At 37.7% G+C, this 19764-nt stretch overlaps 1 protein-coding gene across 2 annotated transcripts in view; it reads right to left on the bottom strand.

Moving 5' to 3' along the window:
- LOC131035736 (DNA-(apurinic or apyrimidinic site) endonuclease) overlaps positions 1 to 19764 on the bottom strand; it is a 242315-nt gene that overhangs the window by 151723 nt on the left and 70828 nt on the right. For both annotated transcript variants that reach the window (XM_057967472.2, XM_057967471.2), the window contains exon 3: positions 14871 to 15021. In XM_057967472.2, coding sequence (XP_057823455.1) covers positions 14871 to 15021 — 151 coding nt within the window. The remainder of the gene's footprint in view (positions 1 to 14870; positions 15022 to 19764) is intronic.

The raw sequence follows: 19764 nt of genomic DNA on the forward strand, positions 1-19764 counted from the left end.
CCCCCAACTCCATTCACAATTGGGATGAGTTATGAGAAAAACCATGCAAACACTTTGAAGACAAGAGTGATCATTTATCACTTGTGGAGGAGTTGACCACTATTAAGAGGGCACCTCATGAATTCATGGGAGATTTCAATTATACATTCCAAAAGACTTGATATAGAATCCCTACTGTGGTCAATCCATCTTCCAATCATGCCTTCTTGTATTATCTAAGAGCTCTTAATAATGATGTAGCTGTCATGATACAGTCAATGGGCAGAACTTCTCTACCAGATGCATATGACATAGCCATAAAGGCAGAAAATTGATTGATACAGACTGGGAAGATAGCTCCAAGGCCGCCAATGCCTCTAGTCCGAGAAGATCCTACTCAACAGCCCACCTTGGCTCCTATCCCCATGGCATCCACAAGCCATCCATCCCCATCCACTTCATCCTTAAACGAGCTCCACAAGGTCAAGACTTTGTTGCAAAACTTTGGCAATGAGTTGGTGACACTAAAAAGGCAATAGGCTCGGCATACCAAGCCTTATCAAGCACAAAATCAGAATTACCAGCGAAATAGCCAACCTTTTCAAGGGCAGAACCAGTGGAGTAATGTCAGGCCCTTGAATAGTTTGAATCCCACAGCTGCAAATAACTCAAAGGCAATAGTTCCACTGTAGAACAATCTCGCCCAAGAGCCAGATTGGTGACAACCATGCAATCAGCCACACAACCAAGGTGCATGCCAAAATGGAGAGTTTGTCCAAGCTCTAGTAGTGCAGAACGAACCAACCACCTCTGGCCAGCAATATGACCCAAATTAGCCAAGTGATGGCAATCAGGCTCACATACAAGGAGATTCTACTTTTGTCAATTGGCAAGAGGCAGAATTTTGTGGTATAAACTAGACAAATGGTGAGACTTTGCTACAATACACAAGGTCAAAGAAGAGAGTGGTCAACCCAAGCTCAATGCCCAAAATAGCTGTCCAAGATACAAGTCAAAACACCATGCAAGGGAGCAAGAGGCAAGAGGGGGCCCAGGTCGTCCAAAAACAAGGGTAGACCTTGTAGCTTCAAGGGGGCCTCTAAAATCAGTTGGTGTTCCTTTCAATATAGTTGACCAAATGAAGAAGGCCAATCTCAATATCACTGTGGGAGGCCCTTTACATCCCATCTAAAAGGGATTTGCTTAAGGACGCATTGAAGGACATCAACCAATAAACTGATGAGGCAACAGTCAACAAGAAGACAGTCTCCACCAGTTTGATAGAACCCAAGGAGGAAGAAGATTCAAGCAAAATCAGTAAGCCTCCCCCTTTCTATCTCTCTTTAATCATAGGAGATAATTTAGTTCACAATTGCATGATAGATTCAGGAGCTAGCAACTCAGTCATGCCTAAGAAGGTAGCTAACGTTCTTGGTATAGAATATGAACCTGTGACTAAGGGGGTTGTCTTATTGGAGGCACTTCTATTAAGACAGTAGGGGTTGTTAAAAATTTGAAGTTAACCTTGCATGCATGCATTGGTTGCACTGTCTTGCAAGGCATATCAATCATTGACCTCCCTGCCTTCTTTCCCATTTGTCTGTCTAGAGACTTCACCGCCAAGATAGATGGATACTTGTCTTCTAATTGGTCCCATATGTTATTTCAAACAAGGTATGGTACCAAGGTTACCATAAAGGCAGAGCCCATTGCACAAAGCCACATTGGTCCCTACACCCCAACCCTATAAACATGAATTGCACTTTGCGCAAAGAGGAGGAGTGGTGTATTGTCCGTGAGCATGCTACCCTTCTAGAGGAGGTTCCTGATTGCTTACTAAATGAATGGGCCAATGCTTTTCAGTTTGATCCATTAGTTGAGACTGAAGAGACTAGGCTCGATACCTATTGTATTCATGAGGAGGATACTCCTATTCCTAACCTCATCAACACAAAAGAGTATCTCGAGGGGTTATGGAGTATGTTTTTTATGGTTCAAGAAATAGAAATGGTGCAAGTGCTGGTGTGATGCTTGTTTCTCCTGAGCGGGAGAAATATTTCTTCTCTTTTAAGCTTCATTTTGATTGCACCAACAATGTGGCTGACTATGAAGCCCTAGTTCAAGGTCTCCATCTTCCACAAAAGAGAAAGATCAAATATTTGCAAGTATTTGGGGACAGCGAGTTAGTTGTTAATCATATCAGAGCTCAAAGCATAAAAAAGAACAACTTACTCAAATCATACAAGCAAAGGGTTTGGGACTTGATTGAAGGATTTGAGGCCTTCAATATCTAGAGCATTCCTAGGAGTCAGAATGAGCATGTTGATAGGCTTGCAGCGGTTGGTGCTCAATTTGACATACCAACACATGTTGCAAGCAAGAAAGAACATATCAAGCTTGTTGTGAGGCCTGCTGTCCCAGGCAATCAAGCAAATTGGCAAGTATTTGAAAGTGATCAGCAAATTGTAAATTTCTTGCAAAATGAAGCAGAATTTTCTGCTAAAAATCAGTCTATGCTGCAAGACCAATATGGAAATCAAATCATGCAGCTCAACTCCAACAAGTTGCCTAAAGGTCTAGTTACCTTGGAAGGTATTTTCAATTTGGATGATCAACTAAAGAAGAAGATGAACCTGGTTGTGAAGAGGGGTGATTATAAGCCAGTTGTTGTTGTTGAGGGTAGATCACTAAATTTGGGAAAGGCATGTTCCTCAACCGAACAAGAGACCTTTGTTAGGCTTTCTCAAAGATATAATGACATAGTTGCTTAGACTTGTGAAGATTTGAAGGGTTTTGACCCTAGCCTAGCCCAACATATCATAGAACTAAACGTGGATGCAAAACCAATTAGACAAAAGCAAAGGCCAATAAACCCCAAAATTGAACCACTTATAAGAAGTTAACCAAACTTATAGAAGCCAATATTATATTCCCTATCAAACACTCCTCTTGGGTAGCTAACCTTGTCCTTGTAAGGAAGAAGAATGGGGAAATCAAACTATGTGTAGACTTTAGGGAGCCTCCCTTGAGGATCATTATCCCCTTCCCTCCATGGAGCAAATTCTCCAAAAGGTCAATGGCTCAAAAAGATTTCATTCTTGGATGGGTATTCAAGCTACAATCAGATTTTAGTCCATGAGTCAAACCAATACAAGACTGCATTTACTACTAAATGGGGCAGCTATCAGGCCTGGAATTTGATGGCCACCCCCACCTGTCATATGAATTTTTTATGATAGTTTAGTCATTTCAATGCCTTTCATTTGACGTTTTAAGAAAAATATTAATTGTCAAAAAATATAAATGCAAAAGATTGAAGCCACACCAAAATGCAGATACATATCTTTCTTGCAAAGAAATAAAAATCATTGTCCTCTTTTTATTCATATCACATATGAATATATATATATATAAAGGAATATTAAAAATCCAAAAACAATTATAAATTAGTAATATATGCAAAAATCTTAAATTTACTAAGTTTCTAAATTAATACAATAATATATATTATATATTAACATTAAATGATAATCGATTAATAATTACTAATTTAGTAATAATAAATGTCAAAATTTTAAAATTTTATATATTATGACAAGTTTCTATGACAATCTTATTAAATATATTTTAAAAAATAAATTGACTTATTAAAATATTTTAACAATTATATTCTATTATTTCAATTATGACAAGTTTCTAAATTCATATGAAAAAGTAAAACTATTATAATAATTCATATTAAAATATTATAAAATTAGATATAACAGTATCCTTCCATTTCAAAATATTCTAAATAAATTTGTATTTTTATAGTAAACATTCTAAACTAATATATATCAATATTATAAATTATAATATTATATGATATATATTACCTACTGTAATTTTTTACGGTTTATTAATAATTTGTAGTGTCGTATATACGGTTTTAGAAAAAAATAACATGTCAATGCATACAGTCCAATAATTTTTTAAGCTGTCAAATACGGTTCAAAAATTTAAAAAAATGGCCATCTAGCCTATCAAATTCTAGGCCTGGTACCTATGCTTATTGCAAGATGCCTTTTGGGCTAACCAATGCAAGTGCCACATTTCAAAGAGCACTGGACATAGCTTTCAAGGGTGTATTAGCAAAGTTTGTGCCTATATACCTCGATGATATAACTGTTTATTCAAAGTATACAATTGATCATTTTGGTCATCTTGAGTAGGCGTTCATGAAATGTAGGGAATATGGTGTGTCTTTGAACCCAAGCAAATGCTTATTTGCTACTGATCAAGGAAGATTGTTAGGACACATTGTATCTAAGGATGGCTTAGCCATTGATCCAGAGTGAGTAGAGAATATTCTTTCTCTTCCACTCCCCACTCAAAAAATGGGATTACAAAGTTTCCTTGGTAAAATCAACTTTGTGAGGAGGTTCATTCCCAACCTTGCCAACATGGTTAAACCCTCACCTCCATGCTGAAGAAAAATTTGGCTTTCAATTCGACCAAGGAAGGGAGGGCCATTTTTTAAGAAATTAAACAACCAATTGCTCAGGCCCCTACTCTTGTCAATCCTAACTATGAAAGGGATTTTATCCTCTATACCTTCGGAGGAGAATCCATAAATCTCAGTTGTTCTAACACAACTGAACAATGATAATTTGGAGCAACCTATTGCCTTCATCAGTGATGGGTTAAAGGACTATGAGCTCAGGTATAGCTATGTAGAAAAGCAAGTCCTCACTGTTGTAAGAGCGTTGAAAAATTTAGATACATGTTGTCTAACAATAGGATCCAGCTCTTAGTTCCACATGCAAGTATCAAGGATTTCCTTCTAAATAAGGACATTAGTGAAAACAGAGCAGGGTGGATAACCACGGTTATAGAATATGACATCAACATCAAGATCACTAAGCTTGTAAGAGGCAAGGGCCTATGTGAATAGCTTGTCTCATCTTCTGAGGCTACTTCAGAGGTCGCCCTTGTGTTACAAAAGGATCAACCAACTAGCAATAACACTTAGTTCAGTTGCGTGAGTGACATGACCACCTTCTTAATGGAAGGTAGATACCCCAAAGGTCTAGATAGGACCAAAAGAAGACACTTAAAGTTGCTATCCATCCCTCATGTCTTAGTGGATGGCACCCTTTTCCGAAGAGACTCTAATGGAGTCTTGTTAAGATGTATTGAGCAAAATCAAGTCAGCGAATTATTAGAAGAATTTCATGATAGCTCTTCAGGGGGCCACTTCTCTACAAGGACTACAACTGTCAAAATAATGAGGGTTGGTTATAACTGGCCAACCTTATTCAATGACTCACATAGATGCTGAAGAATTGCAAGAAATGTACTTTCTTCTTTGGGGTTTAGACTTCATTGGCATGATTGGCATGAAAAATCCACCTTCTAGTGCTGACCACAAGTGGATCTTGACCACAACAGACTACTTCACTAGGTGGATAGAGCTAGTTGCATTGAAAGACACCACTGAGGCCTCAGTGTTGGAATTCCTTGATGGAATTGTGACAAGATTCGGAGTCCCCTCCACCATCATATCAGATAATGCCAAGGCATTTGTTGGAACCCAAATCAACTCTTGGACAGTTAAGTATGGTATATACTTAAAGAAATCATCGAATTATTACCCTCAGGGTAATGGCTCAGCTGAATTTTCTAACAAAAACCTTATCAGGATAATCAAAAGGACAATTGAAGACAACCAGAGGTCTTGACATGCTAAGTTGAGGACAGCCTTATGGGTAGACACGATCACACCCAAGAGAGAGATTGGTAACTCCCCTTTCATGCTAGTGTATGGGAAGGAAGAAAGACTCCTATCTTCCCCAGAGTTACCCTCTCTTGAACTGGCACATCAGCTAGAATTGACAGAGAACGATGCCATGACAGTAAGGCTAGCTGAGCTAATGGAGCTGGAGGAGGTTAGAGGTCAGGCTATGCATACGCTTGAGGCTCATGAAGAACCAGTCAAAAGAAGTTTTGACAAAAAGGCTACCAATAGGGTCTTCAAAGAGGGAGATCTAGTTCTCAAATGGATGCAGACAGAGCCAAAGCCATGCGACACTCCAAATTTGATGCTATCTGGAGTGGTTCGTATGTCATCACCAGTTGCAAGGAGGCCAATGCATTTCATCTCTCCATGCTTGATGGTGAAGTTCTTCCAATCCCAGTGAATGGGATTCATCTCAAGCCTTGCTTCTAAAGAGGATCTTTATGACAATGTATATATTAGATCAGAGGTTGTTTTGTTTTCATAAGTGCTTTTGCACCTGCTGCATTCTCTTTAGGAGAAGGTATGCTCTAGTTTTCGGCTTCCCTCAAAGTGTTGGCACGCACATGTTCTAGGTCCTCTCAATGACTCAATGCCCAATGAATGCTTAAGGCTTATGGATTACATGCTTAGAAGACAAGCATCCCGCAAAGATCGCCAAAATGTTGTCATTTTTATGTAATCATTGGTCCATCGGTGACAAATGTTCCATGGACCAGCACTGCCCAGTTCATCAAGGACAAGGCCAATGGTCATAAAGTGCCAAGTGTTAAGTGTTTTCTTGTCGGGAGGCAAGTTTTCATGAACCCGGAATCCCAAGTTTCCCAATTCTTCCCTTCATCAACCCGGAAACCCGAAATGCCAAGTTTCCCAATTCTTCCCTTTATGAACCCCGAAACCCAGAATCCCAGGTTTTCCAATTCTTCCCTTCATAAACCCAAAATCCAAGGTTTCCCAATTCTTCCCTTCATGAACCCGGACTCCCAACTTTCCCAATTTTTCCCTTCATGAACACAGAAACCCAGAATCCCAGGTTTCCCAAATCTTCCCTTCAAAAACCCAGAATCCCAAGTTTCCCAATTCTTCCCTTCATGAATCGAGAAACCTGGAATCCTACGTTTACCAATTCTTCCCTTCATGAACCCGGAATCCTAGGTTTCCCAATTCTTTCCATCATGAACCCAAACCGGAAGCCCAGGTTTCCCAATTCTTCCCTTCATAAACCTAGAAACCTGAAATCCCAAGTTTCTCAATTCTTCCCTTCATGAACCCAAAAACTCGTAATCCCGGGTTTCCCAATTCTTCCATTCATGAACCCAGAAACCCGAAATCCCAGGTTTTTGAATTCTTCCCTTGGCAAACCTGGAAACCCGGAATCCCAGGTTTCCCAATTCTTCCCTTCATGAACCCAAAAATCCAGAATCCCAAGTTTCCCAATTATTCCCTTCATGAACCCGAAAACTTGGAATCCCAAGTTTGCGACTTCCGACTTGCGACACTTCCAGATGCCATGATCAACACTCAAAGCTCTTAATGCTCCACCAACTCTTGTGACTTGTACACATTCATTCATAGAGCTACAGGGGCACATTTAATGGTTTTTGCATAATGGCCATTAAGTGGAGTACAAGGCCATGCTTATTTATGGTTACTTGATGGCCTTCGTGTCTAAATTTGGATTGCCTTGTTATGGCATAGTCGGTTTGCTTGTGTGTACACCATGGCAGGTTTGTGCACTTCCCTGCCTTCCCTAACTAAAAGTCCTTTGTGCACGCCAAGGTCATGCTTTCCTCCCCTTGACCATTGGTCTCTCCTCTATGACCAGTTTTTGATATAAAGGTTGTGAAGCCTCATTGTAAAGGGTTCTCTCCCTGCTGGCTTGAGCAATTCTTTGCTCTTTCACTTCTCTTGAAGACTTGTATATTTCTTGCATTTCTACAACTGTAAGTTTGGCCATTGGCATGAGAATGGTTTGAAGTCATCATTCTTGCCTCTCTTCGACTTATCCATGTTGTGTATGTTTCCTTACCTTCATTATAAATGTATGTTTTGTGGCTTTTTCTCATGTATATGTTGTGTTCACTTGTTTCTGAGTGTGACTTGTGGGAAACCTTCTCCCCTTTGAAATTTAGCAAATTCTAAACTCCATACGTGTGTTAAGGTCATTCATGCAACTAAAGTTTGTGCATCTCCAGGGTATTTCAATTGATTCTTTGTGTCATTTTGGGTGGGGAGAGGAACATCTCTTATCTTGGTGCATCACCTCCTTTTATTTTAGCATTTTCTTCTTGCTTTTTCCTCCACAATCTATTAGGATAGGTTTAGAAGTAGAATTTGGAGCGTTGAGTTGGTTCAACACCTACACTTGGATTGAGAAGGAAGTCAGCCTTTTCCGGAGATTCAACCCCCTTGCTTAAGGTCCCATACTTCAGGGTTGTTTCCATGTTTCCAAAGGTTGCTAAGTTGATAGCTCAGCAAAGGCGCAAACTTTTGTGACAACAAATACCAATGACCAAAATCATATATGCTTTTGGCTTCCATCACACTTCCATCTATCAAAGTTTTCTTAGGAGTTTCTTTCAATACGTGAAAACATGGAATTGTCTTATCTTGTACAACTAGGAAATCTTCCCACAATTATACCACACTTTGAATTCTATACATGAAAGTACCAACTTTTCCATGTACCTACACAACTTCCATAACCTTATTGGCTTTGTCATATATGCCCTCGATCCATTCCTTTGTTTCTTTTGTCGTCACCTTCAATTTCTCAAAACTCTCAATTGATTCCTTTGACAGAGATATTGGTGGCATAAATGTCTCATCCTCTTGCTAGACTGGATTCATCAAATGCCACATATACTCTATTAATCTCCCATTCTTAGCTTCAAGCTTATCTTTCATTTCCTCTCCTCTCCTCAATCTTTCGTTAATCGTATTTGTAGAATCATCAAATTCTTGAAAATCTTGTTCCTTTGTTGTCGATCCTAAATCAAATGTGCTTACCTCATACTCTTCAGGAGTAATGTCTTCTTTTGCCTTATCAACTTTTGGAACCGCAAATTGCAATGTGTGAGACCCTAAACTATCTCTTGCGATTTTAAAGAATTTCTTTTCTTTCTTCTTCTCCATAGGTTTACTTATTCTTGCTAGAAATTCATCTAAATCGTCCACTAGTTGTACTTCGACTATTGCCTTCTTCTTCATTCACTCTTTCAACCATTCAAGTATGGTGGACTATTCCATGCCTTCATCCAATTGTTCACTCTCTCGAATTCCCTATAGTGTTGATATCATTCCTTCGTCAAAATCTTCATCCAGAATGAGAATTTCTAGATATCCCAAATCCTCAACTGGTATTGTTCATGGTTGAATGAGACAATCCACAGTAGGAATGTCCATATCTTGTGAGAACTCATGTTCCTAATTTTTTTGTTGAACAAATTCTAAAGATGCATCCACATTTTTCTCTTCATGAATTGGAGATCTCAACTTCCTTTTGTGATTCATTTTCAGCAACTGATGTCATATTTTTATCTAGTGATTTGTCCTAACTTCATAAGCAACTTAGATAGAGCCTCGCTGCCAGCGAGCATCCATAGCCCCAACGAGGTTATCGCTGTAATCTCACAGAGATTGCTCTACTTCCGGTAAATTTTCTTTTAGTACCTGTAGAGATGTCCGCACACCCAAAGCCTAGTATTTTGATATTTCTTTTTCTTATTATTCATTTTTCTCTTTTGATTTTTCTTTTCTTTCTCATTGTTTCTTTCTCGTGATATTTGCATTTCTCTTCACATATTTTCTACACTTTGTCTCGTAATCAATGAAGCTCACACAGGTTTGAGAAATATAGTTAGAGAGGAATAACCTAGAATTATAAAGCACTTCATAAGTAGTTATCTAGGAAATGGACCGAACATAAGATTCAAATCGTGCCAACATGCGAGAAAACAACACACACCCTTCTCACAAATGAAATCTCCCACTTAGGACTCCTAAACAAAGCAACAACCTACTGACCAAGGCAAACTAAACTAAAAGCAAACAAACAAAACCACCTGAACCACCTAAGAATCTCGAGTCAACTGACTCAAGGCAAATAAAGAATAAGGCTCACTCTTAAGAAAACTAACTAAACTCACGAAAAGAAAACCTACCCTAAGACTATATACAAGACTCCTAGAACAGACACAACTCAAAAGAACGACATATATACATGACCTTACATGATTTCTCAGATTATGTAACATGAGCATTACGACAATGATGGTTCAAAGGTGTGCAAATTCATCCTTGAACTCAGAGAAGCAAGCTCTCACAATACATCTCTCATATTTAAGCAAAACTTCATGCAAGATGATCAGTTGGGGCAATTCATTTGGACGATGATCAATCCAATTGCAAGTTGTTTTCCCAGAAACCCCATAATCAAAATCATAATAACTTTCATAACTAGGATTAAGGAAAGAGACAACTTGGTTTTGTTCATGCTCAAATGGAGATTCATGCTCAATATCCACCAACATATCATTTGAAAAGGGATCTTTAACATCTTCAAGTGGCCACCATCGGTGATGTATCATTCCACTCACATCAATAACATGTTGATTTTCACTTGTTTGTTCTTCTTGAATCCTTAGGAATGGACTTAGCGCAACCTTGAATCGCTATTCACTCTTCACTTCCGTGGTGACAACAAATTCACTATCTTGCATAAACCATGCATCCTTATGAAACTCCATAAGCATATCTTTGAAAATGAGAGTCTCCTTGATAAGTTGATCATCAAAGATTTCTTCTAGTGGTTGCTCAAATGTTGACATTGATGGTAGCACCATCTCGGAGTGCCCTTCGCTCTCTAGCTCCATTTGTTCATCTGCAAGGGTGCTTGAAAGTTCCTCCTTTAGGATGGCTTGAAGCTCCTCATTTCATTCTTCTTGTTGTTGTGAGGATGAATGCTTATTTAAATCTTCATCAAGGGCTACTTCCTCTTGGAGTTTATTGAAGTTACTTCCTTGTTCTTGAAATGGTAAAGCATCAAACGTGTGATAACCTTTCAAGTCACCTATGCCTTCTGCTACGTTTTCCCTCTCAATCTCATGATGAACTTCACAAGTGTCCATGGTTTGTAGAACTTCATGTATTAATGCTTCCAAGCATTGATCATTGCCTGCCACCATCTTGCTAAGTTTAACGTCCTCTATTGTTTCCTCCACTTCCCTGGGTGCCAGGTTACCCAAAACTGTGACGTCTTGATTACTTGACACATTTGCACTATCTTCTTGCAACTTGTTTAGTAATGCTTCAGGAGGTTGAAGTTGATGATGAATCATGCCTCTTGCAGCAACTTGTTTGTCTTGAACAACATTGGCAGTGACTCCTCTTGTACTTCCTCCATGAGATCTTTCAGCACCCCTTCCAATAGCATTGTGGTGATGATATCTTTCAACACCCCTTAGAATTGTTCTTCATGCTTGGGCTCAATTGTGATAACTTGTAGTTCTTCATTTAACACATGTCTATATGATTGTCTTCCTCTTCAAGGACGCTTGAAATTTCCTGCAATTCATTCTCAACAATCTCCTTTTATAGCATGAATGAAAATTCATCAAGGGCCTCTTCTTCTTGCTTGATCACCAAATTTACACCTTGATCATCACATGCCACTACTTCTTCAGCATGAACATCCTCAATTGCTCCCTCAACTTGCATTCCAATGTACTCCTCCTTGGGTGCAAGGTATGCAAAGCTATCACTCACCGTAACGCATTGGTCATCAAGCACCCTTGTACCATCTTCTTGTAACTCATCTCCCTCACCTTCAGATAATGCAGCGATGCCTTGTTCATTTGTTCTTCTATACTCATCAACTGCAAGATATCCACTTCAAATTTTGTCAGTGATGCACTCATCTGATGACTCAGGTATTCCATACTGACATCTAACTTGACTGATAGCCACTTGATATAATGGGCAAGTAAACTCTTAATGAGGTTCATTGCAAATCCTACACCACCAAGGTAGCAGTATCCTTTACAAGCACAATTTTTCATCGAGACTCAACTGATTTTCAATCAACCCTTTGACCTTTGTAAACTTGTCATTGCATTGTGGAGCATTGAAACTATCAAACTCTATGAACAACTTCGACTTAGCTGTATCCCAGCAAAAGATTTTCCCTTGGAGTGCTAGCTCAATTCTTGACGAGAAAGTCAAGCAATCCAATTCATCATGTTCTGTAGTCTTGTGGATTCTACACTACCCTGGCGATGCAAGTTCGGACAAACTACATGGATGAAGTTGTGCATTCAAAGTCCACCACCATTGAGAAATATCAACATGTTGATCATCTTGGCCATGCGAACCACATGATTGTGGTTGCTCCATTGAGAAATACTCTTTTTTTATTTGGGTTTTCAATTTTCACCTTTTTTTTGGTTTTTTTTTTCAACTTTTCTACTTTTCTTGGAATTTTTGGAATAAGAGAGATCTAGCAAATCTCAAATGTAACTTGAAAGCTCATATTGGTTCCAGCCTGTAGTTGATTTTGAGCGTTGAACTACCTCTTTCCTTTGGAAGTCCAATTGACAATCCAACGTTCTTTCTTCCTCCTGTGATAACTCTGTCAAGCATTGAGAATGACTCTCCACTGATCTTCCTCTGGATTCATCTGTCCAAGACTTCGCATCCAAGCCCTCCTTCTAGTACCAATTCTGTTGATACTATTCACATGAACAAATGCAAGAAGTTGACAAAAAATGCCTTAATGACCTTGTCTCAAAGCAAAACAAACTTCACCTTCACTCAAAAAAAGTTGAGACTCAAATAGTCATGAGGTGATTGACTTGGATGACAATGATCCATATAATGACTAGACTGTCAAGGATGAGGATCACATGTTCACAAAGGGGAGACTACTGATTTTGTGAGGCAAGCAAAGGAGCAAGCAAGAGAAGCAAGAGTCATTGGATGGTAGGACATCATGGTTGAAGATGATGGTAGTCCTAACACGTCATTGCCTTCTAGTTCAAGGGCGGAGCTACCCAATTGCAAGGAGGACATCAACAATCACTAATACTTTGAATATCACTAGTAAAATCTATACTTCAGATGCTAGGAACGATATGGTGACACTTTGTGCTTCAAATTTGACTTTCTAAGAGACATCTTAGCTCCTTTTGCTTCTAATGAGGCCTTTGGTGCTGCAAATATAGCTCTTTTATCTCTTGCTCATCCTTTACTCATCCTTTACAATTGTCTGCACTTTTGAAACTACTTTATCTACTCCCTTGGGTACATTTGACTTTTAAGAATTCCTCTAACACATCTAAGAGAATATATTCATCAACTTCATAGTTTATACTAAGTTGGATCATCATCTTCCATGGGCGAATTGTATTTGTAGACTACGCCCACAAGAAGCTAAATAAGAAGACCATTTTGTGCTCATATCTCATGACTACTATAAGATGTGGGAAATTGAAAGTCCCTTTCCAAAGATTAACATGATATTCTCTAAAACTTCACACATTATGCGGATAAGAGGTGCTTAGCTTATTTGTACACAAGATTTTCTGATTGCAGCACCAATCTTCTTAAAGAACAGCCTTCTAAGGAGATCGTCTCCAAATAAATTAATACCTACTTTCAACCTGAGCAGTAATACAATGGAACACAGGCCACTTGTTCACCTCACAAATACAAGATCTATGAGTTAGGGCAACCTCGGTGACATCCACTCAAACAATATTCCAAATCCTATCAGTAACTTTTCTCCTTTGAATATAAGTATCAAATCATACCCCATCATGCTTCAATATAGACTTTCTACGAGACCACTCAGTTCCTTTCTTTTCTCTTAGTTGAGTCTTCCTTCCATCTCTTTCATCTTTTACACACCCTTTTCTACTCTTCTGCCTTTACCTTCAGCATAAAGTATTCTAGGGTTTGCTTTTCATCTAGATCAATTGGCAACCCCTATATTTAGTTTTCTTAATTTTTTCAAGACCCACTGCTCAATTTTTGCAACTACTGGACATTGATCTTTAATCAAATTAACTATTATTCCAAGAAACAATTGAAAGCATTCTCTTGCTAGGGGCTGCGCCTGATTTTAACTTGCAGCAACCTACACAAAGTCCAAGGTTTCCTCAAAATATTGGCTGCACAATAGTTGAATTTACTTTCACATTGTTCCTCAACCTATTCTTACATGCAAAACTACAAAACTGAATGTTTAATTTGTGGCCTTGTGGCCTCATAAACCCTTCAAATATACAACTACACAGACTTTTCCTTATATGCATACCTGAAACTTGTGCTGTGCTCCTACTTCTGAAACCCAACAATTTCAGACTTCTTTGAGATTCACTTAGCAGGCTTGTGGCTAAGCAGATGCTAACACCCATAGCATTGCAAGATGCATAATTTTAGTGCAATACCCCTATTGCAGTGATTTCTTGTAGCCAATCTGTCTGCATGTGGCAGCAATCTAACACAGAAACAGCAATTATTTGAACCAACCCAGATTTTTTTCTGTATCGGATTTTGTACCTGATCCTTGTATCAAATGTCACAAATAGGCACCAACGCATGTTGTATGCTTTTTGTACTTAAAGAAATCTCTTTCTCAAATATTGAAAGGTTGATGCACCAATATTTATTCCTATCAATATGCAGATGTTTCAAAGTATATTTAGCTACGGAGGAAAACATAGATGCTTGCACTTTGTAAGTGCCTCCCTTATATCCAGGGCACTTCTCAAGATAGGGTTATTCCCTGAATTATCCTTGTATCTAAATCTCTCTAACCACCAACTAGTTTTGTGGGTTACATTACAAAAGTGTCAATTTACTGTATCTTACCTAAATTTTATGATGGGCTTATTTAACTTATGTACTTTAGTACATGCTTCAGTAATTTTACAACAGACTGCACCATATAGGTTGACATGCCTTTCAGCCTGTTGAAGTTTTTTGTATAGTAAGGATATTGATAAAGTTCCAACTTAAATATTCAAACTCTATATATTTTAAAAGATTAAATGCAATATTAGATACTTCAAATTAGGAATCAAATGAAATTGAATAGTTCTCTGGCATGAAATACCTGGCGATGTCTGGTCAAGAGAAAAAGTCAATTTAAGTGGTTGAAAGTGATGTTTTAGAAAAAGGGCAGTTCCTCCATATTTAGCTTCACCAAGAGACCACCATACATGATAATTTGAAAATGGTGGACTTGAAATTGCACGCATCAATATCTGTTTCCCATTCATTCCAAAAAATATATAAGCACAGCTGTTAAGTTCAAATGATTTATCTATGATTAGGACCAAAACTATAAGAAAAGCTAATCTCCAAATGCAACACAACATTCAAGAAAATAAAATTAACATATATTAACTTGCAACATTTTCATATAAATGATTGTTGAAAAACAAGTAGAAAGAATTTCCTTGGCAATTAAAAGTATGACTACAAAGGCATACTTCCATTAAATAAAAGACTGGAACATTATGATCATGAAAACATTTTTCAACTACCTTTTTTTTAATTTTTCTATTTTCTAATTGAGGTTCTGTTTCAAGGGACACTTAGATGATCATGGACAGCTGACAAACCATATGGCATACTTTATGGCTTGCTACCATTAGCTACATGTGGAAGACAAGATGTAACGCATCTTTTCAGGACACATCACCACTTGGTTTAGAAAAATTGAAGCTTTCTAAACAGTACTTGGCTATCTTTGTCCAAGACAAGCATGCATATTTTTGTTAAGGTGTCAGCTCCTTCCCTATTGGGGCCAGACCTCAAGAGCTATCTTTCCTTGCTTTAAACGCAAGAGATCTTAATTGTATTCTCATAGCTAATTGTAACTATCTTGTTCTTTTACTTAACCTAACGTGCATTTATTCGCTTGTCAATGAGATGGTGTTCAAATGGCAAGGCCATAAGGTTCTCATGTTGGAGATCCATGTCCGAATCCTCCAAAGTGACATCTATGTGGATTCTATGTTGACTTGAGTTGATTAAGTGGATTATGTGGCTTCTAAGTTGAATACGTTTAATGGGGAGGAGGTCCCCTTTGTGACCACCATATTACGGAGCAAAAAAAAACATGCATAAAAACCATCAAAAGACAAGACCCTAGACTATCAAACAATTCTTCAAGTAGAATTATTAAAATCCAGATAGAACTTCAAGCAACAAGACTTTAATTACTTCAAATGCCTTTTGGTAAGTGTGAATCCTGAAAAAAGAAGTGTTCCATAGAGTTTCATAATGGGGGGATGGGGAAACCATGAGCCCAGGTATATATATATATATATATCCCATTTTTCAAATAACTAATGCCGAAGCTGGGAAATCTGACCAGTCTAAATGATGATTGATGTGCAGTTGAAAACAGGAATATTGTCATTTCTTTAATCTTCTCATTTATTTTCTGCTGTCTTTAGAAAAACCTTACAGCAGTCAGCACATTCGGTAGAATACTATGGATGACTACAAATAGGAAGATACTTGTGGCATAACACATTTCATTAACTTGGACACAACAAAATAAAATCCATATATTAAATTATTTGTATAAAAAAATAAGTTTGTAAAGGGAAAGCAATAAATATGTTCTTTAAGATAGTGACATGAAATTGTTTTACGTTGTCTCTAAAACAATGGTGGAGGGCTATCTCATCTATCTGGATGGTGAGAACTTAGATAGCTGGAATGATAAGAACTTATATAGCTTATTTCTCTCTCTAGAGATTGAATGAATCTGCAGTCGGAATTTGGTCAGTGGGCACATTGGGTAGAGTACTATGGATGACAACAAATGGGAAGATACTTATGGCATAACACATTTCATTAACCTGGACACAAAATAAATCCATATATCAATTTATTTGAATAAAAAAATAAGTTGGTAAAGGGAAAGCAATAAATATGTTCTTTAAGATAGTGATATGAGTTTTAGTTGTCTTAAAACAAAGCTGGATGGTTATCTCATCTATCTAGATAGTGAGAACTTACAGAGCTGGAATGATAAGAAGTAGAACTTAGTGATGATACATAGCTTATTTCTCTCTCTAGAGATTGACTGAATCTGTAATCAGAATTCAGTTGGATCAAAATGTTGGCAGTTGTTGTCATTGATGACTTAGTGTTGTCATTGATGTCAACCCTCATTGTATTGTTGTCATTAATGATGAGATGTTGTCATTGTTGATATGCTGATGTTGCTGGCTTGTATTGTTGATGCTGCTAATGATGGAAGTACATGTTGATGTTGCTGATGAAATATATGTTGCTACAGCTGATGATGAGCTATTTGTTGGAAATGATACTATAACTATTGGTTGTTGTGTTTAGTGGATAGTGCAGGCCGATATCTCTGGTACTGATATGGAGGATTCATGGTTGATGTTCTTGTTGTAGAACGCACAACACGGTGTATCCTTGGGTGTCTCTGCCAGCATTGGAGATTGTGATAAGTTGTATTTGGGTCCTACTTTGGGTTGTGGGGATCCACATTAAACTAATTCATTTGGAAGATATGTTTTTGGGCTGACTAGTTATGTGCTACATTGTTTATCTCCACCTTACCTTGTTAGGATTGTGCCAACATGTGTGATGTTTGGGACCACTTAGAAAGATGTAATATGATGTTTTAGGTCCTATCTATCTCCTGGATTGGCCTATTTTCACCGCAATTGTATTTTGTGGCCAACTTCATAGAACTTATGCTTGTTGCCTATTACGGCCGACATAATTTATGTTTTGTAATAAAGAGGATGATTTATATAGAAGATCAAATCAATGTGGATAGCGTCGATTTTGGAAGATGTGAATCTAAGGTAGCAGATGTGTGTGACATGAGGGTGTGGATCAATGTGCTTACATGATCATATCAATTGCAGAGTATGATGCGAAGTTGAGGTAGAGAAAGTGTGTGGTGAATGTTTTGAAGTTGGTCGCTTGAGACAGATATTCAAGGGCAGCTTCATGCTTGGAGATTGCTGGAGGCAGTATGTTCAAGGCTTATTCATTTTGATTCATATATTCATGTACCTTGCTCAAAGATAGTGAGTCTCCCTAGCAAATTTTTTGTATCTTGCCTCGAGGCAATGTGTCTCAGCCTGCAAGTCCCTTGTATCTTGCCCTAAGATAGTGCACCTCGGCCTACAAGTCCTTCCAGGAGCAGTGAGCTTCCTTGGTAGTGTACTTAAAACAAATATTGTAATCTTGTTCATATATTGTGAGTTAACACTCACCGTGATTTTTCCCTTTTGGGGTTTTCCATGTAAATCTAGTGTTCTCTTGTGCATAGTGTTTATTGTTTTATCTTTCATTGTTGCTGATAAGATTAAAGATAAGTCGATATTGATTTGTGGTATAAAGTTTAAGTGATTGTGCAAGGCTAATTCAACTCCCCCTCTCAATCTTGGGGTGTGTTTAACACAAAATTCCACATGGATGGTTATTTTTTCACCCCATGGTTATAATAGATCGAAATTCTATATATGGATTGGTTTTAACAGTTCCTAATCATATGGTTAGAAGAATAGATACAAGACTCAACAAGTTTTCAAAAACTTGCAAGTTTTTTTACTGTGCTAGTTTTCCGAGCAAAAATTCGCGAGTTTTACTAACCGAGTTGGCAAGTTTTTCCATAAAACTCAGCAAGCCTGTGGCAAAAATTCAACTGCATCAATAAAAAAGGCCCAAACACATCAAAAAATTATATAATAAACTCACACAATAAAAAAGACAATACCCTGGAGTATTAACCAAGTCTTCAAATAGAATTATTGAAATAGATCTCAATACCAAATCCAGCTAGGGTGGGTCTCTCACCACCAAAACCAACAAATTCAAGAGTGTAATTGTCCTCAACAACACCCAAAATAACTTCTTTTGTTCACTCCAACAACATTTTGTTATGTGTGCAAACTCTATATATATTGCAAATGAGAGATCCAATCCTCCTTTTATAACTTTTGAGAGCTATTTTAGGAAAAAGTGTTTTGCTTTTTTGTTTCTTTTTTAATAAGCATTTTTTTGCATTTTCATTATTTTTTTGAAAAGCACTTTTGCTTTTTCGCTATTTTTTGGAAAAGCACTTGCTTTTTTGAAAAAATAATTTTCCACACAAAAAGACCTCTTTGAAATATTAATAACAATTCATGTGCAAATTCCCCCTCATCTCTCCTAAGCATCCACTTTTGAGGAACATAACTTCATAACTTTAGTGCAAATATTAAAATAATTCCAAGCACATTGCAGAAAGGCCCACCAAAGCATTGAAAAATGAATCCAAACATGTTGAGACATTAATGGTGCTGAAGAATGATGCCCGGTGCCAAAATAAGCACATGCTATAAATAGCAATGTTCTTTGAGAGCCAAAGAAAACAAACCCAGAAAGATCAAAGTCATGCAAGCACTTACTATAAATAGCAACTGCTATCGAAACCCACTGAAACTGAAATCTCACTAAGAGCATTGGAACCCTCTTGTTGCATCCTATGAAAAACCCTAAAAATTGGCCATTGCTCACAGAACAAGATGGCAAAAAAATGGGGGCATCACGTTTTGGTCTTTTGTATTTGTTAAAAGAGTTGAAAAATGTTATGCCCTCACTTTAGGGCAACCAAATGCTTTTAGAACTGTTTTTTTCTTGAAATGCTTTCTAAATATTTTTTGTTCATATTAGGAGCCTAGGGGCTATGAATACTCCTAGGTTAGGTTGAGTATATCCTGGGTATGCCTAGGGTACCACTTAGGGAACCAGAGGTTTCAAACAATACCTTGGGCATATTGGACAGGCACCCATAGCATAACTATACAAGGACAGGAAACCATATAGCAATAACCGATAACACAAACAAAAAGTAAATTATTTTTCCTACTATAGTCAGTTTTGGCAGCTATTAGCCAATCATGATCAAATAATGCATTGTATGAATTTTTAAATAATTAGATGACAACAAAATTTAATTGAAA

The sequence above is a fragment of the Cryptomeria japonica genome, chromosome 3 (genome assembly GCF_030272615.1).
Source record: "Cryptomeria japonica chromosome 3, Sugi_1.0, whole genome shotgun sequence".
Lineage (NCBI taxonomy): Eukaryota > Viridiplantae > Streptophyta > Pinopsida > Cupressales > Cupressaceae > Cryptomeria > Cryptomeria japonica.